General features: G+C 39.1%; 1 protein-coding gene and 1 long non-coding RNA gene across 6 annotated transcripts in view; one reads left to right on the top strand and one right to left on the bottom strand.

The window, feature by feature from the left end:
- The window catches only part of slc7a2 (solute carrier family 7 member 2), a 140911-nt gene that overhangs the window by 103644 nt on the left and 15431 nt on the right, over positions 1-21836 (top strand). For 4 of the 5 annotated variants that reach the window (XM_072252640.1, XM_072252641.1, XM_072252644.1 and 1 more), the window contains 3 exons: positions 4577-4716; positions 13165-13267; positions 14597-14808. In XM_072252640.1, coding sequence (XP_072108741.1) covers positions 4577-4716; positions 13165-13267; positions 14597-14808 — 455 coding nt within the window. The remainder of the gene's footprint in view (positions 1-4576; positions 4717-13164; positions 13268-14596; positions 14809-21836) is intronic. The other variant, XM_072252645.1, reaches the window with a different exon arrangement.
- The window catches only part of LOC140195043 (uncharacterized), a 46905-nt gene continuing 29587 nt past the window's right edge, over positions 4519-21836 (bottom strand). The window contains exon 4 of the long non-coding RNA XR_011885346.1: positions 4519-4730. This is a non-coding gene — a long non-coding RNA (uncharacterized lncRNA). The remainder of the gene's footprint in view (positions 4731-21836) is intronic.

Below are 21836 nucleotides of genomic sequence, written 5' to 3'. Positions count from 1 at the left end.
TCTGCTTATCACCTCCCCCTGGCTCCACTCCTCCATCCCTTTATTCTATGGTGCAGTCTCCTCTCCAGCTGGATTCCTTCCTCTCCAGCCCTTGTCTTTCCTACCCCTCTGCTTCAGCTTCTAACTGTCTCCCTTCTCCTTCCTCACCTTTTATTCTTCCCCCCTTCCTTTCCCATGCTGAAGAAGTCCAGTTCAAAAAGTCGACTGTTTATTCATTTCCATAGATGCTGCCTGACTGACTTACCTGAGTTTTTCCAGCATATGCAGACTTTCTCGTGCTTATATTTTTACTTACCTGCTTCCTAAAGAGATATAGAAACTCACCGATGAGAAGGACATAGCGGATAGCTAGATCAGGGAGTGGTATGCTGAAATTCTAATGGCCCCAGAGACTTATTTACCTTGATGCTCTTCAGGAGCTATTAAGTGAGGAAGGAAAGGAGATTGATATGGTCTAGAACCTTTGTATCCTCTTCAGCCACAGATGAGGCCTCCAGGGTATCTGAGAATAGCTAATGTTTAAGAAGGGCATTAGAAACCAACCAGGAAATTATAGGCCGGTAAGCCTTACATTAGCATTAGGGAAATTATTGGAAAAGTTTCTTGTGGAGAAGATCTATTTGCATCTGGAAGAGCATGGATTTAATGGGGATAGTCAGCGTAGCTTTCTGTAGGTGATGGGAAGGTCATGTCTCACAAACTTGATAGAGTTTTATTTTTGAGGAGGTGGCATAGGTCATTAAGGATAGGGCAGTGGTTGCCATGTAATGGATTTTAGTGACATTTTTGACAAAGGCCTACGTGGCAAATTACTCCAAGAGATTATGGGATATATACAATCTTAGTAGATTGGATTCAAATTTATTTTAGCCATAGAAGATGATGGGTCGTGGTGGAAGGGTATTAACACTGATCTGTGACCAGCGGTGTTTCAGAAGGACATTGATTTTTTTCATTATAAATGATTTGGATGAAAATGTGGCCTGATCAATACGTTTGTAGATAACACAAAAATTGGCAGTTGTGGATAGTGAAGAAGGTTGTCAAAGAATTCAGTAGCATATGGACCATTTGGAAATGTGGTCAGAGAAATGGCAGATGGAATTTAACCTGGAGAAGCGTGGGGCATTGCACTTTGGGAGATCAAATTTAAGGGGAAAGAATTCAGTAACTGGCAGAACACCTGAAAACACTGAAGCATAGAGGGATGTTGGCATGCATGTCCATTGCTCACTAAAAGAGCCAACACAAATACAGTAGATAGGCAGGTAAAGAAAGCATACAGCATACTTTCAATTTCTCCACCAAGCTAAAATGCCCCATCTCAGGCATCATCTTGGTGAATCTTGTCTGTATCCCATCCAGTGCAGTCACATCTTTCCCAGAGTGTTGTAACCAGAACTATGCCCTAACGAATAGTTATAATACCTGTCACTCTTGTATTCTGTGCCCTGGCCAGTGAATGCAGTGATCCCATATACCTCCTTAACTATCTTGTCTATCTGTGCTGCTGATTTTGGGGATCTTTTGGATATTTATGCCAAGATTTCCACCCCCTCACCATCTGTCACTACTTCCAAGACCTCTACCATTTATTGTGTATATCCTAGCCATATTAGTCCTCCCTAAATGCGTCACCTCGCATTTGAAGATTCAGAAATGTATACTATTACTCTGTCTATTTAACCAACTGATTATCTTCTACAACAAATGCACCTACCAGCCATCTAAGCTGCCTGCTCAAAGTTACAAACGAGAAAATCTACAGTTGCAGGAAAACCAAGTAATACAAACAAAATGCTGGAGGAACTCAGCAGGCCAGGCAGTGTCTATGGTCTTGGCCCAAAACGTTGACTGTTTACTCGTTTCCATAGATCCTGCCTGGTCTGCTGAGTTCATCCAGCGTTTTGTGTGTATTAATATTTTCAAAGTTACAGTAGTCTGCCCTTTAACCAATGACCAATTAATCAGCTTTACTACCATGCCCTTTTCCTGTGTGTACCTTTACATAATTTTGTGTTGGAATTTTTTTTTTTAAAAAAAGGGGAGATGGAGGCTGAAATGAGTCACATGGCTCTCGGACCCTGATATTGCATTTTGTGCAGCGGCATGCACATTTATCAGACATGCTTTGAGCCAAGTATGCTGTTGCTGAGGATTACGGTTGTAATTTTCCAGCTTTAATTCTCCTGGGTTCGGTTCCCGCTGCTGTCTATAAAAAGTTTGTACATTCTCCCTTTACTGCGTGGGTTTCCTCAGGGTGCTCTGGTTTCCTCCCACATTTCCAAGATGTACGGGTTAGTAGGTGAATTGGTCACATGGGTGTCACTGGGCAGCGCTGTCTCGTTGGGCTGGAAGAGTCTCTACCATGCTGTATCTCTAAATAAATAAAGGTCCTGGTATTTCTTTGCATTTGTTTACATGGTATAATCTATAACAGTTTTGTTTTGCTTTAACTTAGTGTTGTGCTGTACAGATTTGGTTCAGGTATCATCTCTAGATTAATCTGCAAATTTCTTTGTGTACTTGTGTTTGCCAAAGCTTTGCTTTGTGGCATTAATGTGTATATTATAATCAAAGTTTGTTTTGTCAAATGTCCAAGTTGTTTGAAACTGGTGATGAACAATTTCTTTTTAGTTTAAACTGTAAATCCTGTTTTCCTTTATAGTAGACTGAATATTTAATCAGAAAGAACCTTCCACCATTTGGGGGAAAAAATGGCTTCCAGTAATCTGCAGATCCAAAAGTATCACCAATTTAATTGACTTTGTTTATGAATAGCAGTAACTTCTCTCATATTATTGAGCTAAGATAAAAATGAATTCAAAAATCAGTATTTTAAAATGGTGTGGTGAATCTGCCAACTTCAGCAAGGTGTACATAAGTCAGCCACCCTTCCATTCCCATTACTAAGAGGGTTCAGATTTTTAATATGAAGCTTTGGTGGAGAGGCTTTCCCTCGCCAGTGATTCTCTTCTCACCCTGAACTGAAGCCCTTGAGGTGGAGATGGTGAGGTGGATCCCAGCTGCTTCACACGTGAAGCAAGCTGACAAGAACACAACTTTCTTTCTAGTTTAAGTATACAGTACTGTATAAGGAATACCTCCGAGTCGCTCTATGCAGTTTAACATATAGTATGTAAAATTCAGATTATGTAGCAGAATACATGAAACATTTTGCTGAATTGATAGGTTAGATTTGTTCCAGTCACTAGGATTTAGCTGGCCGCAATAAATTCAAAAAATCAAAGAAATATAAGGTAATTTTCTCTGCCAGGTAATCAATAGGAGATTATGATCGCCAGTTATATAACCCACCTGATTTTATTTAATTATCAATGGAAGAGTAAATTAAGAAGGGTATGTAATTGGTAGCTTCTGATCTAAGTCAAATTTACAATTCAACAGTAGTAGTTAAGTTCACCCCATGTTACCTGTATGCAATTTAAGTTACATCTTTTTCCTGATGTTAAGGAGAAACATTTTCTAAAACGTTTGGATATAACTAACATAATTTCTCTTTCCACACTTGAATGAAATCAAATCAAACTAATTTTTATTAAGTGATTACACTGCAGGGCTCTGCATAAGTGTTGTTTTAACAAGAATGCCTATAAACCTCATTTGGTCAATGTTGTTGTACTGGTATAGTATGCCCAGTATTTTCACTATTTTATCTATTAATACAAACAAAGAACTTTGAAACCTCCATCTTAAATAAAATTATAAAGTTTTCATTGCTAATTGATTGCATTAACACAGATGGAGTTCCTTTGAACAACTCTTGTATAACTCCCTGCGGTCATCAATGCTGAAGCTATTGTCGTTGGTGCCAACAGATTAGAGGACTGGGAGTTAGTACCATTTAAAAAAATAAAAAGGTGAATGTAGTCTAAGCAGCACTGAATTTCTGATCCTCTGACCTGTACTCTGAATAACATTGTAAGCTTACTTTGTTTCAGGGGTTTATCCTGATTTGCCCTAACCTGCCCCTTCTATAATTTTAATTTGGCTTATTCCCCTGAAGCATAAACTGCCGGAGGAAAGTCGGGTGATTGCATTTGCACCCCTTTCCCTGTACCTTGCTTCAGCAGCCATTCAGTGTATGAACGTAGAGGAATTCAGGATGTGAAATTATTCTGTAGGAGTGGTATTACAAGCAGCCACAATCATTGTTGCCTAATACCTATATTTACTGTCAGAGCCCTTTTCTTTAATCACTTGCACTGACCAAATTCAGTCCCGACTGCAACATCCTGATTATAGTCAGTTAATGAGATGGTGGTTGGCAGTGAATTCAATGCCTTAAAGTTACACTAATTCAGTACCATTTCCACTAGGTACTGAGAGAGTCCAATATACTGTATTTTGATGTAAAAATATATTCCCTCATTAAAAAATGACCTTTTATTGTGAAGAACAAATTTATGTGAATTATGCAACACATTTTCCACTCGACTAGGAGAAATTAGGAACTTGTGTAGAGCCCTAAGGTGAGGTTAATTTTCATTGGTTTACTGTATACCTCATGTGACTCTGACTTGCAGCATTGTGCATGTCTTTCCTCTTCATTCAGTCTGCTTGGTTCCATTTTCCCCATGCCTCGCGTAATCTATGCTATGGCTGAAGATGGGTTGCTTTTCAAAGTTTTAGCCCACGTCAGTTCTAAGACGAAGACTCCAGTTATTGCTACAATGTCATCAGGTTTGGTTGCAGGTGAGATTTTGTAGCTGGATGGATGAGCAAATAGAAAGTAAAAATGGGTTCTGAGTTAATGGGCAAATATAGAACAAAAATGTCAAATGGTCAGAGCATTATTATTTTGCTAAATCAAACTTAAATTTCCATGTACACTTCATGCTTTGCTTGCTTTCTTTAAGACCAACTTTTTTTTTAATTTGCCAGTGCAGACAGATTATAATCGAAAGGATAACTTTATGAAGGAGTGATATTCCTTGATGTGCTTTTGTTGAATTGCCATTATCATCATGAATTTTATTATTGAGTTGCAGAAGAACTTGCATGTGCTTCCCAGTTTGGAATTTCTTTCCTCATGGGCTTTGAAAACATCATTTCACAATAGATGCTCTTGGAGCAGCCAAGGACGATAGCAGTTACATTTTTTTTTCTCTGTTGAGACTCCCACAGGATTAATGATGACTTGTTTTTCAGTCTGGTTATGTGGGTTCTGAAATGGCTGATGAGGCCTAGTTAGAGACCGTGGACTCTTCCACAGATAGGTGGAAAATGGGTGGTTAGTTTGTGATGTGGTGCACTCCTGCCGTTTATGTTCTTGATCCTGCAGCTTGAGGTTCTCTGTATCATCCTGAATGTACCTTCTCTATCTTGAGCAGTGAGGGATTCCCAAAAGTTGATGAGAACACATCATTTCTGCAGAGGATTTGAGCAGTGGCATGGTAGTGTAGTGGTTATCACAACGCTCTACAGTAGTCAACCCAGGTTCAATTCCAGCCACTGTCTGTAAGAAGTTTGTACTTTCTCCCAGTGACCGTGTGGGTTTCCTCCAAGTGCTCCAGTTTTCTGTCTCGGTCCAAAGATGTACTAGTTGGTAGGTTAATTGTAAATTGTCCCATGATTAGGCTAGGGTTAAATTGGGGGGATTACTGGGCAGTGCAGCCTGAAGTGCTTATTTCATGCTGTATGTCAATAAATAAAATAAATATTTTAATTTGTCCACGTGTAATCTCCTGGCATGACAGAGTTCACAGGTCTGTGGGATCAGGTATTGGCGAACATCATATCCTGTCCACTGGGTCTGACTGAGTGTACTTGGGGCCTTGATGTTAGAGTTGTTTCTGGAGAGGAAATTGATGCTGGTTACACTTATCCATAGAATAGGACCGTACAGGAGCAGGCACTTCAACCCTCAATATCTGTGCCAACCACAACGTCAACTTAAACTAATCACACCTGTCTTTTAGGTCAGAGTTTCCTGTGCACCTCTGCTTGTAAGGTCTTTCTCTTCTCTCAAGGAATGGTGAAAGAATGTCTAAAATTTTATCCTTTAGCAGACACACTTGACCAAATTATAAGACCTGGCTAATTTTCCCAGGAACCTAATTCTACTGCTTTTCTGAATAGAGATTAAAGGCTCTTGTCTCAGGATTATCTCACGTGTCCATAAGACATAAGGCATAGGAACAGAATTAGGCTATTCGGCCCATTGAGTCTGCTCTGCCATTCCATCATGGCTAATTTATCAGACATCCCACCTGTTCTGGGAGTCTCCCGCATATTAATAGTGGCTCCCTGATGCCCGCAAATTATATACAATATCACGGAAATCAATTTTTTTGAGAGCAAGCGAGAGAAAGCAAGAGAGTGCGCAAGAGTGACCACGAGAGAGAGCATGCGCGAAAGCGAGAGCGTGCGCAAGCAAGAGAGAGAGCGCGCAAGTGAGAGAGAGAGTAAGAGCACACCATGGCAGAGTGTTCCAAAAAAAGAAAATATAGAATGTACGTCACCCCAGACTACACTAAAATGTACCCCTGCCTAATAGGGGTCAAAATAATGACAGTGTTGCTCGCTGCACTGTTTGCAACAGTGACTTTTCTATTGCCCATGGTGGGTTAAGACTGTAAAAGACATGTTGAGATGAGTTTAACAGGTGTCATTCGTTCATTAGCATACCTAACATTATTTAAACTAGCTGGCTAGCTGCTAAGGAGCTACTCCATTGCAGACATCCCACCTCTCCCGGGAGTTTCCCGCAAGTTGATGGTGCAACCTCCCTGAAATGAGTTTTTGCAGGGTGGGATGTCTGATTTATTATCCCTCTGAACCCCATTCTCTTGCCTTCTCCCTGTAACCTTTGATACCCTAACCAAGAACCTATCAACCTCTGCTTTAAATATACTCAATAACTTGACCTCCCCAGCCACAGGTACATGACTCACTTGCTTAAGAAATGCCTTCTCATCTCCATTCTAAATGGACATCTCTACATCCCTCTATTCTGAGGTAATGCCCTAGACTCATTCACCATAGGAAACATCCTCTCCATATCCACTCTTAGGCCTTTTAATATTCAATAGGTTTCAATGAGACCCTCCCCCCCATTCTTCTAAACTCCAGTGAGTACAGGCCCAGAGCCAACAAGCACTCCTCATACATTGACCTTTTCATTCCCATAATCTTTTTTGATCATCTTCAATGCTAGCACGTCTTTTTGTAGATAAGAGGCCCAAAACTGCTCTCAATACTCCGTGCAGACTGACCAATGCTTTATAAAGCCTCAGCATCACACCCTTGCTCCTGTATTCTAGTCCTCTTGAAATGGATGCTAATATTTCATTTGCATTCCTCATCGCCAACTCAAACTGCAAGTTAACCTTCAGAGAATCCTGCACAGGGACTCATAAGTCCCTTTGCATCTGAGTTTTGAAATATCTTCCCATATAGAAAATAATCTATGCCTTTATTCCTCCTACCAAAGTGCATGACCATACACTTCCCTACACTAATCCATCAGCCACTTCTTTGCCCATTTCCAAAGTCCTTCTGCAGACTCCCTGCTCCTCAACACTACCTGCCCCTTCACCTATCTTCGTATCTCATCTTCCAAGTTGGCCTCAAAGCCATCAATTCTTTCATCCAAATCGTTGACATATAATGTGAAAAGGAGCAGTCCAATGCTTCCAAAATCTCTTCAGTTACATCTTTCAGAACCCTGGGGTATAGTCCATCTGGTTCAAGTGACTCATCTACCTTCAGACTTCTCTGCTTCACAAGCACTTTCTCAATAATAGCAGCTACACTCATTCCTGCACCCTGACACCCTCAAATGTCTTCCACAGTGAAGGATTATGCAATATATGTACTTATTCAGTTCATCCACCATTTTTGTTCTCCATTACTACCTCTTCAGCATTATTTTCCAGTGATCCAATATATACTCTCACCTCACTTTTACTCTTTATATATCTGAAGAATCTTTAGGTATCCTTTTATTGGCTAGCTTACCTTCATAACTCATTTTTTTTCTCTCTTTTTTTTAGTTTCCATTCTGTTCGTTGAAAGGTTCCCAATCCTCTAACTTCCTACTAAATGTTGCTATATTATGTACCCTCATCCTCCCTTTAGAATACTTATAAGGTGTCCCCTGCTTTTCGAACGTTCACTTTACGAAACCTCACTGTTATGAAAGACCTACATTAGTACCCCGTTTTCGCTTTCAGAAGGTGTTTTCATTGTTACAAAAAAAAAATCAGCGCGCGGTAAAAGGCAGCGCGCGCCCTGAGCAGCCGCTGTCCCCGGATTTGGAACTGCATGCTCGCCGGCATTGCTTAAACACGTGCCTGTGAACAGTCATTAGCAAGATGAGTTCTATGGTATCGGAAAAGTCTAAAAGAGCTCGTAAGGGTGTTACACTTAGTGTTAAACTAGACATAACTAAGCGTTTTGATCATGGTGAACGAAGTAAGGACAAAGTGAGTTTGGCTTGTGGAAGCTGACGAACATGATGTTGAAGAGGTTTTGGCATCCCATGGCCAAGATCTGATAGATGAAGAGCTGATGCAGTTGGAAGAGGAAAGGATAACAATCGAAACCGAATGCAGTAGCGAACTGAACGTGAAGCAACGGCGTGAGATTTTCGCTGCAATGATAAAGTACGACTTTAATTTTGAAAGGGTACTTAGGTTTAGGGGATACTTGCAGGATGGTTTGAGTCCTTACAAAGAACTGTATGATAGAAAAATGCACAAGGCTCCCCAGTCAGGCAAGCCTTCCATATCAGCCACAGCAGACGACGAACCTCGACCTTTGACATCGAGGCGGGCAGAGATAGAAAATACCCTGCCTGCCCTAATGGAAACAGACAATGACGAGATGACACCCCAGTGTCTCACCACCTCAACCCCCAGGCCACAGACAGATACCGATTTGCGGAGAATGCAGCGGTAGCCGGGAGGCACACAGCACATCTTTAAGAAAAAAGCTGAAACGAATATGCTAATTAATTAGGTGCTGCCTGGCACGTAATTGTTGGCCCAGATCAGAGACGACGCAATCGGAAATCAGCACTGATCTGGGCCAACAATTATGTGCTGGGCGGCACCTAATTAATTAGCATGTTTGTTTCAGCTCTTAAAGGTGCTGTGTGCCTCCCAGCTACCGCTGCACCCCTGCATACTTCGCGGATCGGTATCGGTGGCCCGGAGGGTGGGGGCCACTGTACCACCCAAACTGCAACGACTCAGCCTAACACACCATTATAAGTGTGCTCGGCGCTGTCCCGATTCCGGTAAGTGATACTACACTGTACATACATTATTTCTACTTTATATAGGCTGTGTATTTTTACGTATTATTTGGTATGATTTGGCAGCTTCATAGCTTAAAGGTTACTGGAGAGCGCTTGCGCCGTGTTTTTGCCAACAGCACTTGCGCCAGATTTTCGTATGGAGAACAGTGCAGTAATGATTGTGGAAAAGTATTTCTACTTTATATAGGCTGTGTATTTATCATTTTATTTCTGCTTTTACTATATGTTACTGTTATTTTAGGTTTTATGTGTTATTTGGCATGATTTAGTAGGTTATTTTTGGGTTTGTGAACGCTCACAAAATTTTCCCATATAAATAAATGGTAATTGCTTCTTCGCTTTACGACATTTCAGCTTACGAACCGTTTCATAGGAACGCTCTACCTTCGGATGACGGGGGAAACCTGTATAATGTTGATGTTATTAGGTACTGGTACTAGGTGGGGGGATGCAGACCTATAAATTCAGTGACTGGCCAGAGGTTTCCATTGCTAAAACTGTAACTCAACCACAAATAACCTGTCAATTAATGTTCGGTACATTTTTCTTCTGGGCAGTGTCGTTTTCAGTACTCTTCAGAGATTGTCTGCTTGGTGTCAGTGGTTGTGTAACCAGGACTTGTGATATGCACTGGCTGTTCATATGACCATCCATCATCCACTCCCATGGCTTCATGTGACCCTGATTGGGGAGCTAAGCAGGTGCTACACCTTGCCCAAGGGTGATCTGTAGGCTTGCAGAGGGAACGGGTGCCTGCGCGCCTTTGCTAAGGATGTAACTCCACCCTGCCAGCCCAGCATAAGTGGTTTTGTACTTGAATGAGTCACTAAAGTTGGTTAATGTGACAAAGGACTCATCTTGGATTTTGCCAGATAATCTTGAGTTGGGGATTTGGCAAATGATTCAGGAAGTCTTGCTTTCCAAGTCAGTGCATGTTAGTACATGGAAATGCCAAGCTCTGCACCTAAAGTGAAAATATACTGCTTTAACATGAACACACCAACTTGACAGTCAAAAAAGACAATGCATCCAAAACAAAAAAAAATTGACCAGACCATTGACACTAGCCGTTCTATATTTGGTAATTGTATCCATTACTAGTATGTAGTACGGAATGTGATTTATTTTGAACTTTCACCTTTTTTCTTTTTAGCCTGTTGGGGTCTATGTTCCCTTTACCCAGAATTATGTTTGCAATGGCTCAACATGGTTTACTGTTCAAATTTCTGGCAAAAGTGAGTAAGAGGCAGACACCAGTTGCTGCAACACTGGCATCAGGGGTCATCTCTGGTAAGCTGATGCACCTTGTCCCTTCCCCAAAGGGACCTCGTCTCTCAAAATCATGCCTGGGCTTGACGTGCTATTCCCTGAAGCATGCAAAATCCTGGTGCCTCTATTAATCAGGTGGTGAGGATTGTATTTGAAGTAGGTATGCCAGGTTCAGAGAAGCAACGATTATAATTCTATGGGATGAATTGACATTGTAATCTCCTTTACACTTTATAAGTGACTTTTTTAAAAAAAATAATCTGGCAAATACCTAAGATTAATGAGAGTGCTTGAATTCATGAAATAAAAATCACTTTGGATAAAATGTATCCTCTTTCAACAATGCTTTAAAATAACCTAGCATACCTAGCTAATGGCATTTATTCACATGGAGATTAAACAGTAACGAAGAGATGAAAATGTGCTTTTTATAATAAACAGCCAGACTAGACATGTATGAAGTTCTCAATTCAAGTCTATTTTTTACTGGCCCCATTGAAGCAAACTGGCATTAGTATCAAAGAGTCTTTCAGCTCATTAAGTTACTACTGATCTGTGAAAAGTCTGGGAAATGATTATTTTTATTGAACAATAATTCCAGTAATTTAAAAGCACTTGCTTTGATTTAATTTTTACCTTGCAGTGATAAATTTTGTGATGTGAAGCAAATAATTTGGTTTCTTAACAATGCAGTGTGGTCTTACTTTGATCATTGTCAGCTTTATCTTATAGGTTTAAAATATTCTTGGCATATAATGGGCCAAATTTAGCAGAGTTGGGATATTGAAGGTCAAGAGCATGCTGGCCCCAGAACAAAAAGTAAGATCTTGCAGGTTTTACAGAAAGGAAAGGCCTCCAAGATTATTCAAATAAAATATTACCCAAGAGGAAGATTATGAAAAGAGTTTATAAGATGGTGGTTTTGTGTGGTGTTCCAAGCAGAGTGTTGTGGAGAACTGAAGAGGTTTTTGGAGGGAAATGTAAAGTCTCCTGGTCCAGATTGCTGATCTGTAGTCTTCATGGAGAGAGGCAATGTAAGTGGAAGATGTACAAAAAATAGAGTTTGAGGAATGCAGAGATCTTGGAAGGCTGTATGAAGTTATAATGAAAGGAAGGATTGAAACTGAAAGAGTTGCAGATGTAAGGAAGAGAATATTTGTGATGGGTAAAGGTTTGAAATCAATCTACACATCAGTAACATTCTGATAGATTTTTTTAAAAAATCAGTTCATGTGTAAACCTGTTCTCAGCAAGTTTAGTTCAAGACAGGCCATTTGATTCTAATTGGTTTAAAATGTTAATCTTCCATTTGGCAAGTTTAATGCAGTGATGCCAAATAAATCCTTGCAAATGAAGTGAAATAGGACCAGACACGTTGAATAATCCTACCTACATAATCATTTCTCACAGTACTCTTAGATAAGTCTTCAGTGTTTTTTTTTTCCTAATATACCTTAATTGTAAAGTTTAGTGTTTTCTAGTGGTTACTTAGTGAGGAAGGGTGAAGGGAAAATGTTGCCACACAGACTATTCTGATTCTGTGTTGATCAGTTATTTGTGAGGAGGAAGAAATGTGTTACATGCCCACTATTAAAGATGGATGTAGAAAATTAGTGGATTATAATGTTGATTAGCTTGTGTGAGTGATGTTATAATGTATTTTGTACTTGGAATTCAAAGTAATGATTCATAACTTCAAATCACTCAATTAGAAGTTTCTCTAAATTAGAAATATCTCCTTTCCCATTTATTGTAGCACAATTTGTTTTGGCATTCCACCTGAAATTATATTGATTTATTGTCGTGGCTAAATAAAATTTTTTGAATTCATGTTTTTTTTTCTCCTGGCTGAAACAATAGCATAGCTTTTGATCTCCATATCTGTTTGTGTTACTGTGAATAAATGCATGCCATTCCAGAAAATGTGAGCATGATTGAGGAATTTTATTCTGAGTTTAAACGTTCCTTATAATTTGTTAATTAATGCTTAGACAAGGGTTACCTTCAACCACCAGCAGCTCATAAGTATTAACCTGTCAATCAATTTTATTTTCATTGAAAAAATATTTTTAACTACATTCAATAATAAACATTTTATTCTGCAGTTAACATACGGGATATCTTATTACAGAGCATCTAGTTTGATTAAGACTGACACAGAAGTAGATTCTGTTTTAGATTAAAGGTAACCCAATTTTGAATGTTGTATTGGAGCTTTTATTAGTTATATAAAACAGACTCAAAGATTAGCTTTATGTAACTATTTAGATCAGACAACACAGGATTAACTTTTTGCCAGCATCTGTTCTCAAACAATATTAATGATATTGTTATTTACAATCGCATCTTCTAGAGATTTACATAACATTTGTGCTAGGCTAAAATGACTACACAGAAGTTGTTGGAGAGTATTTGTAGTCATTTGCACTTTAGCAGGGGTGTAAATCCTCAACAATGAGGCTGCTGGTGGTGGAGTTAACAGTGGATAGAAATGTCTCTTGTGTCTTTTAGGCAGCCATTCATTAATATCAGCAGGAATCATTTCTAGATCATGTATTTCTCTATGCACATTTAACATAACTCCTCGTATCTTGATGAATTTTTGGCAGCTATCATGGCATTTCTCTTTGACCTGAAAGCCTTGGTGGATATGATGTCTATTGGGACACTCCTAGCATACACTCTGGTAGCAGCATGTGTACTCCTCCTCAGGTAAATACTTGTGCATGATGAAGGGTCAATGACCAGAAACGATAACTCGGCATTGGTATTTCCTGTCTACTGAGTTTCCAATATGCTCTGCTTTTATTTCAGATTTCCAGCACTTATTTTTTATGTTCATAACACCAAGGCTATTCAACTCATCGTGTAGACCTTTTGTAAAGGATGAGTGTAAATGGGAACTTGTTCAATGCAGACTCAGAAAATAGTACCAAAACATTTCATGATTTTAAATACTGTACCTATCAAATCCTTTAATCTGGCCTGCTCAAAAGAGAATGCCTAACATGGGGCAGTTCCTAACAAGGGGAAATTCCACGGGTATGGGAGCAGCTTAGCCAATGATGCAATTAATTCTGCAGCTTAAGACTTCAGCAGAAAGGCCCAGCACATCATGGTGACCCATAGCTTTTGTTGAGTTTATGCCCTCTGAGGACCTCGTCCTCTATAAATCACCATTTTGCTTTTCACCACTGTGATTGGAAAAGGTTTCAGGTGAATGCCCCATGAGCCATATCCAGATGGTGCAATTATATTTGTGAACAAGTTTTGCTGTTGGCAAAAGGTGGATTTTTTTGTTTGATTGATCCTCTAGTGGGCCTATTGGGCAAAACAGTGGCATGTGGTGTGCAATGCATTCTGGGATGTCTAATACTAATAGGAGATGTACAGTAATTGAGATTTCAGAAATGATATACGGTATTGTGATGCCTTGAGTTGCTAGTTCATAGCAACCCAAAAGCAACAATGATGGATAGGGTAGTGTAAAATGCATTCAACGTGCTTGCTTTCACTGGCCAAGGCACTGAGTACAAGAGGTAAGATATCATATATAAAATATTAGTATTGTGTACAGTTGTGTTTGCTACATTACAGGAGATATGTGGTAGTATTAAAAGGAGTGCAGAAGAGATGTCGCCTAGTGAAAAGAAGAAATATTAACAGCTTTAAAAAGCACAATATGAGAAAATGAGACATGAGAGAGTCTTTGACTCTTGTAAAAATACATTGAATATGTATCCAGTATCTTTCAAAAAGCGGAAAGAGCTGGAACTGGGAGATATTTTGTTCATTGTTTTTTAGATAAATGGTATTTGAAAGTTCAATTAAAGAACCATTACCTTCCATCAGTTTTCAAAAGGACTAGTCCAGAATTCTTCTGAGCAAAATCATTAGAATGCCAGGGATAAAGTCAATTTTGTCCAACTGATTGCAGATGATTGTGGAATAAGTAATCAGAAATGTTGTTTATGTAGGATTGCAAAATCTGATTGTATACTTAATGTATTTTGAAATTTGATTTTGTTTTAAACTTGCTAGGTATCAACCAGCATCACTCTACAAACAAAATCTTTCTCCAGAAAGAGAGAACCTCACAGCCAATGAAGATGGTGAATTAGATAGAAATGCATCAGATTCCCATTTGACTGTGCTCAAAAATCGAGATCTGAGCTGCTCATTGCTATTCAGTCCCTCAGTGGTCCCAACAGAACAGACTTCATCAGTGGTATACGGATGCGTTGGGTTCATAAGTGAGTATTAAAACTGACCTTTCTTGTTTTATATTGTGAATCCATGAAATGGCACTGCTTTTATGTTGCTTCATTAAAATAATCTCTAAAATTATTTAGAGATTGGAAACCACTCGAATTAAAGCAAACTTAAAGGTTTCTGGGGTTTGTAGAATATCTGTACTTAAAATATTTGGCCATGGGTGAATTGCTACTGTACAGAATAAAGGTTAATTGAGTTCTCCTGGAAATTTGTGGTGAGGGAGCATGGTGGCAGAATACAAGTTCCCGTCAATCTCACCCCTTTCCTTTACAAAATATTTGCTATGTTTGAGAAAAGCCAGAATAACTAAACTGAATTTGTAGTGCAAAGTGGTTATAGTGTTGCTAAACATAGTGATTTAAGGTTGTGCCAGTTGGTACAACAACTGAAAAGTTGAAAGGAGATGGCTGTTCTTGAACCAGGTGGTGTGGGATTTCTGTATCTCCTGCTTGATGTAGCAGTGAGAAGATTGAATGGCCTGGATGCAATCCAACTTGTTCTATTCCACTATTCTTTCTCCTTACCCACCTGCACTGGCTGAGAGAAAGAGAATAGCCCTGCCAATTTCTTATCAAATTCCTTTTTGAATCATAGTTAAATCATGGACACTGTATATTCCAGAGTCTAATCACAATATCCATGCTTTGGTTCTTTTCTCTTTCATTTTTGTTCTATCCCAACAAGTGTGAGGTGACACATTTGGAGAAGTCGTACAGAGTTAGCAAATGCAGAGGAATCAGTCAATTGGGACACATTGGGACCAGTACATTTTGGCCCAATTAAGTAGTTGCCCCAATTAGTTGAAGTTTCATGGAAATAGTTAAAAAGTACAAACAAAAGTCAAACTACCATCTTAGTAACAAATTAGAACACTACCAATACTACCACAGTGCAATAAAATGATTTAGTTACTAATATTTGTCAACGGGGTAATTCATCCAGTGTATGCTGCCATGTTCTTTTGATTGACTGAAAATCAGCACTGACACCTGATGTAGATAATGGACTGCCTTCCTACAACACTTTTAACGATTGCATTCTCCAAATCTCCTTTTCATTGTAATGAATTTTCATCAATGACAGGATGCCACTGTGGGGTTATCGCTTTCTTGGGGAAGAAAAAGCTGTACCTAACATATTTTCTATTCACTGTGTAATTCACAAACAAAAATCTTGTCGCAAAAGGTATAAGTGATCGGCTGCACAAATAATTTAAATACTGTTATCACAGCAGTAAATAAAATCAAGTCCCCTGGTCTCAATTCTCACCTATTTCAAGAGCTTTGTATTGAGAATGATGAACATTTTGAATGCTTGCTGCTGCACACAGAAGATAGTGGCTCTCAAAACAAAACTGCCTTAGATGCTTCTATGAACTTATTGAAACTGTGATAGAATTCTTTGAAGGTTCAAAAGACTCATTCAGTAATCAACTGAATGTTAGCCATGGCATTGCTTATTTGTCAAATTATTCACTAAGTTTAATGAAAGCAATCTTCAATTGGAAACGATATGAATCTTTTTAAAGTCAAATTAGTCGTCCACACATTTCAGTCCAAATTAATCCCATTTAAATTTAACATTGGCCATCACTTTTCCAATTTCTGAGCCTGAGTTGGAAGAGGAAGAAAAGAATACCAGATGATTCTCAAATATACTGTGCCCACCTGGGTCAGCTGCGTAAGGACATGTCAGAGAGTTATCAGGATCTTCTCTGGATCCAAATTCCAGATTGGATAATAAGTCCATTCCTGAGCACTTGTAATGAGGAGTTAACAGGAAGGATTGACGAAAAAACTGGTCTCACTGCAAAATCACTTTGAGCTGAAGCCGAGGTTCAAAAATTGTATCGATACTTTTGTTTGCAGAAAGAGATCTCTGAATGCTATCCTACACTGGGGAAAAGTGTTGAGATATTCTTTATTGACTTCCAACATTATATTTAGTGGAGCACAGTTTCAGTGCAGTCACCCAACTTCTTTCAAAGCAACAAAACTGACTGCAAACTACTGAATGTGGGGATCTGAAATTCCTGAGTGACATTTAGCCTGATGTTGAGAAGCTGGTATCAATGCATCAAGCACATCCTTCTCATTGCAAGGTGAAAAACCAATGGAGTAGTGAATAGTTAACATTCTATAATGTATACTCTAAAAATCTTTGAAAATTGTTTTACTATAATTAAATAATTTTATTTGTGACTTTAAATAGATTTGAATAATTTTTGCCATTATTTACCACGGCTTTGAATTAGCAGTTCCTGTTTTCATTCACTGTGTATCATAATCAAATTTCTTTATAGTTTTTATGTGATGGCCAGGCAGGGAGAGGATGTGATCTGGGAGCCCAGGGTGCAGTAACCCAAAAAAATCTGGGAATCACTGGTTTAGACTGTACTTGGAGATTATGTGCAGTTTCAGTTGCCACACTGTATAAAGTTGAGGTTGAACTGGAAAGGACACAAAGGAGATCCACCAAAATTTTGCCTAAATTGAAGGATGTAAGTTGTGGGAGTAGATTTGATTTGGCTTTGTTTTCCCAGGAGTGTAGCAATGCTCTCTTTAATTTGTAATGACCAGTGTGTGTGCAAAAAGTCTTGTGCTGTGCGATTTTTTTTGCTCAGTGACAACAACACTTGTGCACTGAATTTGCTTCCTAAATGACACTTTTAAAAAGTCAAGTTTCCAAATATCACTCCATTTCTTCCCACTTGCAAATTTTGCATCGTGACAATACACGCAGGTAACACCAATTTCTGTATTGTACATAAATATTTCTCATAGCTGCACGTTCCTGACCTCATGAGCTTTTAGTGTAGCAGTTTCCACTATTTTATTAACCATTCCGCTTTAAATGAACCAGCAGTTCTTTTGCACTTTACACCCTTTTCTTCTTTGAAATTCAACATAGTGAATCAATAATTTCTTCAATAAAAACAGTACAAATAAGCCAGTTCTAAAATCTGCAGACAAATCATCGCAAACTTCACATCGTCAACACCATCCACATCAGAAACCAGAAAACGAAATGTGATCGTGAAATATAATTAACATGCCAACGAGGTAGAGGGTGACAACTTTCTGTGCGCAGTTTAAATTCCTTAGTGCACTAGTAACAAAAGATGTGTGTGCCCACACACCTTGAGGCAACATTGAATTGAGGGGTGGGTGACATGATATAAAGTTGCAAGAGGCATAGACAGCATAAGTAATCAAAATAAGATGGATTAGGTTTAATTTTGTTGAAGTTTTGAAGGGGAATTGAGGGGATTTTTTAAAAATATAAAGTGGTTGATTTCTGGAACTTGCACAGTGGCAGTGGAAGGTGGCAGCACAGTGAGGAACAATCACTACTTTTAAGAGACATTTAAATAGACATGCCACAGAAGGATCTGGACCCAATGCAGGTAAATGGGATTATCTACATGGGGAAAAGAGTTGACATGGATGTGGTGGGCCAAAAGGACTGATGTGGTACTATACAACTCTGACTCCCTCCCTAGTTCCTGAGCATTTGTCCCTGAGAACCAATTCAATCTATCCTATTTGGTCATATCCTCCATGATTTTACATACTCCCATTGTATTCTTTTATTCCAGCTTGGTGGTCTGTCCACAAGCTTGAAAATCTCCTGAAACACTCTATTCACGTAATTAAGGTTCCATTTTATACCTTTCCACTAATTAAAGATGTATAGAGGCAATTTCTGGAGAACTATCAGTTTTTCAGTTCTCCTTCAATTGGTATCTTTGTGAAGCCTAGAAGTAGCCAAACAGAAGGAGACAGTCGTATTTGGTTTGGGTCCAGAGCGAATATTGATCAGAGTCATTTCCATAGCTGGATGGCTACAGGGTTCAAATATGGCTGGTTGGCAGCAGATGCCGTATTCTATCTTTCCAGTACTGAACAGAATTTTTCCAAAGGCTTAAAAAGCTGAACTTTCTGGTTGTGGAGTCATTTAATCTATTCTTTCCAGAACTGATTCCTTTCACCTAATGAATATTTTGGACCTTTTTGTAGAACCTCACAGTACAGTCGGCCCTCCTTATCCGTGGGTTCGGCATGTGCGGATTCAGCCAACTGCGGATCGGGAAAACCCGGAAGTTCTCTCTCCAGCACCCGTTGTTTGACATGTACAGACTTTTTTTTTCTTGTCATTATTCCCTAAACAATATAGTATAACAACTATTTACATAGGATTTACATTGTATTAGGTACTATAAGTAATCTAGAGATGATTTAAAGTACAGGCAGTCTTTAAGTCGGATTTGTACGTAAATCGGAACAGGTACATCCGGTATTATTTAGGGTCAGTTAGTCAAACGTTTGTCTTAGTATATAGTATATATTTTACCTTTCTATGCATATAAAACACTTCAGAAACTATGTATTTCAATAATTAAACCACTGCATTGCTTAGTAATAATTGTAGCTTTCATCGGGTAGGGCCTTTCACATGCTCCATTATTCTCACTTCATCCTTTAAAATTGTTCCGATCGTTGACCAATTGTAGCCTAACACTTTTCCAATGACCGATGGTGTTTCACCTCTTTCTGATCGCTCTATTATTTCCACTTTATTTTCAATTGTGATCATTTTCCGTCAATGGAACTGAAACACTGTGGATTCAGCAGCAGCTCCCCCGGAAGTAAGGTCCGGAGCTCTCCCGGGTCCTAAAGTCCACCTGCACTGAGACAGGTTAAATAAGGGACTTAAGCATCTCTGTTTTTTGGTATCTGTGGGGGGTGGGGGGGGGGGCCGGAACTAATTCCCCATGGATGAGGAGGGCTGACTATTATTTAGCATTGATTTCTTCTGAGATGAAATTTCCCAAGGAAAGTGGGAACTCCACAACAATCCTCATGGAACATACCAAACCTTTGCCGGCAACCCTGAACAGGAATCAAGGTCTCAGTCTCTGTATCTCAGCAAAGCCAGTATGCAGTCTCTAGTCAGGATATCCCTGCTCAGTATAAATCTGATATTCAACCATTGCAGCAATGGGAGTTCTCTCATTTTCGCTACTTTTTTTTTCTGTGGACAATACAATGGTGGGACAATTAATGCTGTAGCCTTACAGCACCAGAGATCAAGATTTGATGCGTACTTCTGCAGTGGTCTGTGTGGAGTTTGCATGTTCTCCTTCAGTGGGTTTCCTCCAAGCGCTGTGGTTTCCTCTCACATCTCAAAGATGTGATGAATAGGAGGTTGATTGCCTTTTATAAATTAACCCCACTGGAGATCTGATGGAACCAAATAGCCTACCTCTAAGACAAAGAAATATGAGATTATGAGCTGTAATTTTTTTATTATTTTGGCTGTATAAATCAGAATTTTATTAGAGTTATGGTCTGATATTTTGGAGACATTGAATGTCAAATCTATAAACTTTATTCCATTTCCTCATTTTCTTTCTTAAGCTGTTTGGTGCAATACATGTAGCTGGTTTACCCTGCCTTTATGCAATAATCTTGTCATTACCTTTTTATTGCTCTCTCTACTATTGCAACCTTGCTTGAAAACAGGTAAGTACTTCAAATCAAAATGGGATGCATATGTGCTGAAACCATTACTCAGATATAGACTCTCAATTGTAAGTCGGCACCTGCCACTAAATATTAATAAGTTTTATTACTTTGCATCATTCGGTTTGCTGCCAAAACAAAGCCAAAATTGTGTTAGTAGCTTAAGTTAACTGCAGATTATATGACCAGTTAAATTATATGTAGTCAGTTTAATATGCTTTGGATTAGCTGTGCCTTGAAATTCTCACGTTTGTAGTTTTAATGTTATAGATTAAATCAAAAACTAAATTCTTATAACCTGAACTGAGCTTTATCAAGCTTCATGACGGTCTTGAGTCACCAGAACAATTATTAAAGAACCTAGAATGTGTGGAGAGAAAATGATGATTTCTTCAATAACATCAGAGAGTCAAGTCATGAGGAAAGATTACAAAATCTTCAAACCATCCCTTTGAAGCAAATGAGCTCATTATGGAGGTGATTGATACTAAATGAATAAGAAAAGGCTGTAGAATTTGTATTACCCAACTTAATTTAGTAGTACAGTAGTGCAAGACATTAAAAGGAAGTTACTCCATGGTTTTATTGTAGAAAGTACCAAATGTATTTAGCTTCTTAGTCATAGTCATACTTTATTGATCCAGAGGGAAATTGATTTTCGTTACAGTTGCCCCAAGAATAGAGTATAAATATAGCAATATAAAACCATAAATAATTAAATAGTAATATGTAAAGTATGCCAGGAAATAAGTCCAGGACCAGCCTATTAGCTCAGGGTGTCTGACCCTCCAACGGAAGAGTTGTAAAGTTTGATGGCCACAGGCAGGAATGACTTCCTATGACGCTCTGTGTTGCATCTCGGTGGAATGAGTCTCTGGCTGATGTACTCCTGTGCCCAACCAATACATTATGTAGTGGATGGGAGACATTGTCCAAGATAGCATGCAACTTGGATAGCATCCTCTTTTCAGTCACCACCGTCAGAGAGTCCAGTTCCATCCCCACTTCTGCAAACACTGAACATTTGTTTGCAAATGAAGGAATTATTACAATACTCTCAATATTAGAAACATAGAAAATAGGTGGAGTAGGCCATTCGGCCCTTCGAGCCTGCACCGCCATTTATTATGATCATGGCTGATCATCCAACTCAGAACCCCGCCCCAGCCTTCCCTCCATACCCCCTGACCCCCGTAGCCACAAGGGCCATATCTAACTCCCTCTTAAATATAGCCAATGAACTGGCCTCAACTGTTTCCTGTGGCAGAGAATTCCACAGATTCACCACTCTCTGTGTGAAGAAGTTTTTCCTAATCTCGGTCCTAAAAGGCTTCCCCTCTATCCTCAAACTGTGACCCCTCGTTCTGGACTTCCCCAACATCGGGAACAATCTTCCTGCATCTAGACTGTCCAATCCCTTTAGGATCTTATACGTTTCAATCAGATCCCCCCTCAATCTTCTAAATTCCAACGAGTAGGAG

This window comes from Mobula birostris, chromosome 3 (genome assembly GCF_030028105.1).
Source record: "Mobula birostris isolate sMobBir1 chromosome 3, sMobBir1.hap1, whole genome shotgun sequence".
Taxonomy (NCBI): domain Eukaryota; kingdom Metazoa; phylum Chordata; class Chondrichthyes; order Myliobatiformes; family Myliobatidae; genus Mobula; species Mobula birostris.
The sequence above is the reverse complement of the archived record's forward strand: the minus strand, read 5'-3'. Positions and strand labels throughout refer to the sequence as shown.